The 7,349-nt window shown below is 45.0% G+C and overlaps 1 protein-coding gene across 1 annotated transcript in view; it reads left to right on the top strand.

Annotated features, from left to right (window-relative positions):
* Nucleotides 1-6,878, top strand: part of BICDL1 (BICD family like cargo adaptor 1) — a 65,158-nt gene extending 58,280 nt beyond the window's left edge. Inside the window, exon 11 of the mRNA XM_077834909.1 lies at nt 6,678-6,878. Coding sequence (XP_077691035.1) covers nt 6,678-6,878 — 201 coding nt within the window. The remainder of the gene's footprint in view (nt 1-6,677) is intronic.
* Nucleotides 6,879-7,349: the final 471 nt, after the last annotated feature.

Consider the following 7,349-nt stretch of genomic DNA (forward strand, 5'->3'; position numbering starts at 1 on the left):
CAGCCTTTGAAAAGTTTTGTATGACCAAAACATTGCTTCGTGGTAAGGGTTTTAAAGTTAAAGCAAAACCTTTTTACATCGTAGGGCCAACTTTGCTCTCAGTTATGCCAGAGTAAACCCAGAACTGGTCCATAGAGACTTACAGTAGTGTAACTGAGCACAATTTGGCCCTTTAGCATGTGAAACCTTTTGCCAAGAAAAGCCATTTCAGGCACTGCACTCTCTCTCTTCAGATCAGAACGTAGAAACTAGCTTTCCATGCCACGACAACACTTACACATCTGACATTGAAGCAGTCATTTGGGAAGCCAATCCAATGTTAGTGACAGCTGGGCAAGGACTCAAACTTTAAAACCATAACATTGCCCACTCAGGCTAAGTCTACACTACAAAGCTTATGCTGGCATAGCAATGTTGACATAGCCCCTTAGTGTAGACACAACCTACACCAACAGGCGTTTTTCTGCCAGTGTAAGAACATTATCTCTCCAAACAACATTACGTGTGCTCACAGAAGTACTCTTCTGTTGGCATAGCTCTGGCTACACTGGGAGTTTAGTCAGCATTCATGCCCCTGACCGACACAGCTCTGCCAATGTAAGTTTTAAGTGTAGATCAAGCCTGAGAATGAGGAAAACTGCTTTTCTCTCCCTCTAGGCTGAGAACACACATCACACTCATCCAATTGCATGCACAAAATTTAGAAGATACATTAAAAAAATCCCACACTTAATTCTTTTAAAAAAAAATCCTATTCCATGGATGTTAACAGGGAATCGCCTTGATGGGATGACACAGTAGCTAACTTACCTCCGTTTTTAGTAGTGGAGGATGCTGGATTGATAGCTCTTGCAACTGAAACCTTCTGGTTATTCACAGAGCAGGTAGCACAGGTTTGGATAGAGCAAACTCCTGGACGTTGCCTGGCCAGTGCACCCCAGTCCTGCCCTGGACGGATCCTCTCTAGAGTTGAAGGGAGTTCAGTCTCCATGATCCATTCAGTCCTTGTCATCTCTAAAATGGCCAAGGTGATGGTTGGTTTAGAGCTGGAGTATCTACCCAGTAAGGCCTGGACTGAGACTTATTTTACACAGACCACCAAACGGGCTCTAGATGATAACAGCTACTGACCTGGGAGACAAAAAATCACTGCTTTTCACCGAGAACTGAGAAACCCCCTAGGTACAGACCCAAACTCACAAAGACTAAGGGCTTGTCTACCCTGGCACTTTACAGCGCTGCACGTTTCTCACTCTGGGGTGTGAAAAAACACCCCCCTGAGCGCAGCAAGTTTCCGCATTGTAAAGCGCCAGGGTGCCCCAGCGCTGGGAGCTACGTCCCTCGTGGAGGCGGTTTTTTTCTAGCACTGGGAGAGCTCTCCCCCAGCGCTGGGCTGTGACTACACAGCCACGTTAAAGCTGAAGACATGCCCTGTGTCAAGTGAACTTGAACTCCCCACACTAGTCGATAGAAGTCTTTCAAAAGCTACATGGAAAAACTGGACTATTCAAGGTGTCCCTGCCTCTGGTAAGGACCCTGAGCCCATTCTCCCTTTGTGCAGTCATTTAAATTTGTGCAAAGTGAGTATTAAGTTCCACCCCCAACTGTGAGTGGCGATTTCTGATTGGGTAGTGTTTTGTACCCAGTCTGCATGCATGTGACTACAAAAGGTGGAAGGCAGTGGGATTCGGGCCTGGTATGCCCATACTAGACATTCTTGCTGCTAATAGCTAAAAATGCGTTCAGTGTCATTCACCTGCCTAGAAGAGTAATTGAAATAAAAATTGGGGTTGTTTTTTTTAATTTGTAGTCTTATCTTTTGACTGATGACAGTACAACAGATCCCAAAGGCTGCAGATAAGGCTATATGGACATCCCTCGTTACTCCTGGAACTTGGACTCTTAGTTACCACGTGTAGTGCTTTGCTAAATTGTAGTTTTATAAACAGGCGTTTGCTGTTTTATATTTCATAGCATATAATGTCAAACAGCAGAAATATAGTGGGACCAATCCTGCTCCCATTGACTTTAGTGGGAGCAGAATGTGGCCCACTACAGAAGATTAGATCAGAAATGGAACTCCACATGTAAAAAATATATATATTACTATATTGCAGTAAGTTTTTGCCAAGCCTCCTGATTTACTGAACCAGAAAAGAAGATTAGAGGTAGATTTTTTTTTAAAAAAAGAGTCATTCATGTCTGATAACCATCTAATATAAATGAAGTTTAAGTATTTTGGGGGTGGTGTTGGATTTTTTTCCAAGACCCCAAGTATTTTTAGAAAATTAAATTAACGCTCCCACTACTCTAGCTGTGTTTAATTCATAATTGTATCTTGGTGCTGGTGAGGTGTCCAAAGTACTATAGTTTTGCTCTCTTAGTCTCTATTTTAACCAACGGCCCTTGACAAAAATAGCCATGTATCCTAGCTTCCTAGAGCTGGGGAGAGCTTATTTACAGTATGTACATTTATACAGATACATGCATTCAACCAAGATAAACCATTCTCATCTCAGCTTGGGTATGGAAACAGCAGATCTTAGTAGAATTAAACATTCCAGTTGGTCTTTTATTCATACATTGCTGCACAGGAGAACCAAGGATCTGCCACTGAACACATATCATGGGAAAGTATCAGACTGGTGAGACTAAGTGCCATTTCTTACACTATGGGTCACTAGAAATTTTCACTGAATTTGACCTGTGCCTACCATTGTCTGAATAAGGAGCAGCAGTGGTGCCCCCAAAAGCAAACGGGGAAAAATTTAGATGCTGAAAGGAGCTTTTGTGTTGCTTATTCAAATAGAGATGCAACAGCTTCCCTTTAACTTTCACTATTAAATAAGACATGCCTGGCTGTTAGAAACCTGCATGAAACCCCAGTAGAGTGGGAGAAGCCCACAACACCTGAGCTGAAAGAAACCTGGGGCCTGATTCTCTGGTGCCTTCCACGATGTGAAGTCTTTTACTCCCTTGCAAGCTGGCTCTGAAATGTTACCACTGGCAGGAGGGAGAGCAGAATTCTGCTATAGTAGCATGTTACAGCCACTTTGCGCAGGTGTAAGTGACTCCACCAGGTGAAAGGCAGCAATGAATCAGCCTCTTGAGCTCTAAGACAACCAAATGCAGCTGTCCAACAATGCTGAGGTGAACAACTGTCATGACTGCATTAGGCCAACGCCATTAATGATGTGTATATGAGAGCTAGTCAATGGAATAGATTGTTTGGATAATAGCGTGTCTAACTAGGTTTGATGGTTAGCGTTGATAAATGCTTGTGCTTTCCCCGAGGCTTGTCTCTAGCAGTGGGATGATATTGTCCTGGCGCAGTGTTCTAGTCCGTAGACATCCTCCCAAAACCATTCGTGTTCTTTGTAACAATGTACTCTAAAAATGGAGGCTCCACCTCAGCTAATCAGAATACACAAGCACTGTCAAATTATCCCTTTATACTTTGGTTTACTGAATGAAACTGATATATCACTGCTCCCTCCACCCAGTTTCTCCTCTCCACTCCATCCCTGTGTATCCCTTGCTGCAAACTACTAGGAGCCACAGCTTGCTGAGTTCTAATGCCAGCTCAGACATGGCCTCTCTGTGTGAGCCAGGGCAAGTCACTGAACTTCTAACCTCTGACCTACCTCTCGTTGTCTAGTCAGCTCCCTCAAGATGTAATGTCTCCTGGGACAGGCTTTTAAAGGGCTCTCTATCCAGCCTCCCTATTTTTATCCTTTGCTCTGCATTATATATAATGGTCTGCCACAGTTAAATGAGGACACAGATCTGCCAGTGAGATGGCTAAGTGCCTTCCTCATCTGCACGGGGGAAGATGCCCTTTGAAATGCTGGGTGTATAAGCCCAAAGGATGTTAAGCTGCTGGAGTGAATAATGAAGTTCAGCTTGACCCCTTCCCCCTTCACTTTCTTCCATCACTGCCCCCTTTTTTCCAGCCCTGATTTAAAAAACTATGAACTCTTCCATCTGTCCTTGCTTCAGGCCCCCTAACAGCCCTGTCCCTCTTCCTGCTACTTCCAGCTCACTTCATCTGCTTCCTAAGGAGCTCAGATAACAGGGCTGGGCTTTGGGCAAGTACATCACAAGGGATGTCAGTCCATCCACCTCCAGATATCGGGTGAATAGGCCACAAGGGGCAATTCTCCCCCTTCTCCCACACACCAAGATCAAGCATTACTGATGACCAGGTGTGTTGTTTTATGTGCTTGTTGGAAGTTGACCATCTGCCTCTAAACCATCAGATACGTAGGGCAGAGGCAACCTAGTGGACAAACTGGAACTGCTTGTGTTCCAATACGACAATCCTAGGTTAATTTATATTTCTAAAACGGGCCTGAAAACAGAGTTAGGAAGGGGTGGAGAGGGAAATATTTTGGGGTCAGAACGAATCTAAAATGCACATTGCTATATTACGTGTACTAGAATAGTTAGAAAGGCAGGTATTTTCCCTCCTGAAAACAAGCTAATCTCTTCAGGATAAATTATTCAATTTCCCCACTCCTGATGACTAACCAGATCACCTTGTAAAGTGAGACATCACCTCCTATTACCCTGTAAATAATGGGCTTATTTTAAGACACTGTAAAAGTGAACGGTGCCATAAGTGGCTGCAGGCTGTTTACATGATTCCCAGGAGCCCAGTGCCTTCACTGCATCACTGACAGTGTTCCACATCTCTGGAGCCCTGAACATACCAAATCAGAGCTGGCATTTGAGCTGTGATGGTGGGTGATGGAGCATGTGCCATCTGTGTCCACTGGCATTTGATGGTCGTCCATAGCAACCAAGCTCCAGTAGAGTGTTATGCTGCATAGAATGTGTGTGGGTTGGAAATTGCCATCTTCTGGACTCACGCAACCCTGAGTCTGATTAGTGCCGAATCTTTGTTCAACTATGTAGCCATCTGGCTAGAAAGTCATTCTGCATAATCAGACCCCACCACTCAGGGGGTTTCATCTAAACAGTAGGTTTTGACAGCCGTGAGGACTTCATCAGCCGCCACAGCCAGGTGGCTATTTCCTCATTCCGGGATTAGCCCAGCAGAGCCTGAATTCAGGTGTCGCAAAAATAGGACTTTTAGCGTGAGGGTGCCTAATGGTGCCTGTTGCTGGCAGAGACTATCAGACAGCCAGCTGGAGTGAGAGAGCAGCTATCAGAACGCAGAGGCCTCGTTCAGAAGACAGATGTGAAAGCTCAACCCTGACTGTCCTGGCTTTTCAGAATGTCATTCCCATGAATGATGGGTAGCTGTTAGTCTGTTCTAAATTCAAAACAAAACACAAACAAATACCTTCTGAAGGATGTGGGGCTGAGTCAGCTGAGGTGCAGTAGGAGACAGGTACGAACAGAATACTTGCTCTGAGAATGGCAGATTACATCACCACTCAGACTCCATTTCCCCATCCGTGAACTGGGAATTCTGACTGTACCTGCTTCCAGCGAGGTGTCTATGTGAGGAACTGGTGTTTGCACAACTCTTTGAACAGCGGAAGTGCTGTGTATTTGTATTGCTGTGTTTAACTAGTCAGAGCCTCAAGTTCTATTGACCCCCATGGACATTGCAAGGGTGAGCAACCTCCTTGAGAGGCAAGGAGCCTCGTCAATTTGGGCTGATTTGACATACTTGAAATTTCACACAAGATGGTAATTCTGATCCTGTTTTCTTGCGAAACATGTACAAGATGGTCTCCTGCTTGCATACGACATTAGGGCCAAATGGAGCAGAACTGGGTTTGGGGTTATTAAACTTCGATTTCCCTGTTGTCAAGTCATGTCTTGCTGGATGATGTTAGAGTTGGCTGTTGACTAGAATCCTTTTGCAAATGGCAATCCTGTTGATTACAATGCTGTGAAAGTTACTTAGGGGAAGGAAGGTTTCTTATACTTTAAAAGTGTTGGATGATCCAGTGGTGAATTATAACCTCCTGCTGATCAGGCAACTGCCGATGGTCTGTGCCATGTTATTTGAAAACCGATCGGAAACAAAGTCACCATAATACTCCTCAGTAAATTGTACTAATGCCACATAACTCATCCGTAGCACACCCCATGACAGTAGTTTCTCTTTGATTATCAAAAGAAACCTTACCTCCTTAGTTCCCTCTTGAAGAGGTTCTCATGTATGTGGTCACCCTCACCACCTCTCTGTCACCTGGCCTGCCTACTCTTCAGTACAGAGCTACTCTAGGTTCAGTACTACAGTCCTGTCCCTTCCTGGACTCTGCTTCAGTCACATGCCTCAGCTGTGCGGCTTTCTGGACAGAGAGAGGGGAGATGGCAGCCAGCCAGCTTTGAAAAGACAAGCCAGGGACCTTGGAGAAGGGTTCCGGAAGCGATGCGCCATTTCACGGGCATCAGCAAAACCCTGGAAAACAGCCACCCCTTAAACTACATTAAACTGTGAATGGCCTGATTTCCATTTTAACAATGGTGGGGCAAAAGGTAAACTTCTTTTGTCTTTATGGGCTGGTGCTTGAGGAGCAGCCAGCGATGCTGATGAAGGCTCATGCTGTGTGGTTAAATGAGGTCCTTGTACCCTCCACCCTTCCTCCTTTCATCATGGCCATTCTATAATCCCATTTTAGCCCTGTCCATGAGTAAATTCTGCTGACACCCTGGCTGTGCTTCTGACTGAGCATCCCTTTTCCCTTCTATTACAGGATGACATGCACAGGGTCATTGACCAGCAGCTGATGGACAAACATCTGAAGGAATGGAGCCAGCCTGCTTATTCCTTCTCTAATGGCTACAGAGCAAAGCGGTGTGCAAGACCCTCCCCCGTGTTCAGGCCGGAGCAGCAGGGGGATGAGCCCATTGGGGCAGAAAGGAACCGTCTCTTTTCCTTTTTCAAGAAAAATTAATTTGAAAGGAGAAATATTTCCAATTATTCCTGCTTAGAGCTGGGGGCAACTGCCCAGCTTCCTAATGGACCTGAATCTGATCCAAAAGGAAAAACACAAAGGGTGAAGGAATTAACCCTTGAGACTGCACTATTTACAATCCACCTGGTCTGAACAAAATGTTTACATGAATTGGAGATTTGCAGTTGACAATGTGATACCAACTGAGAGCAACTTTTCTTATTCCTTAAGCAAAGTGATAAACTTCAGGGTACGTTTTAGGCGCTTTGACACAGGCCCCTCAGTTTCTGCTGTGAAGAATAATCCAATTGTCTTAAACTCATTCTCTCATGCTGGAGAAGGAAATAAGCAACCCCAGGATACGGCAATACAGGGGACTGACTCCTGGCATCACAGTAAGAGTAGGGGAAAGGAGTGGCCTTCATACAACCTCCAGTCCTGGCAGCTGGGCTGTCCTGCAGATTACACAGG

The sequence above is a fragment of the Eretmochelys imbricata genome, chromosome 15, assembly GCF_965152235.1.
Source record: "Eretmochelys imbricata isolate rEreImb1 chromosome 15, rEreImb1.hap1, whole genome shotgun sequence".
NCBI classification, from domain to species: Eukaryota; Metazoa; Chordata; order Testudines; family Cheloniidae; genus Eretmochelys; species Eretmochelys imbricata.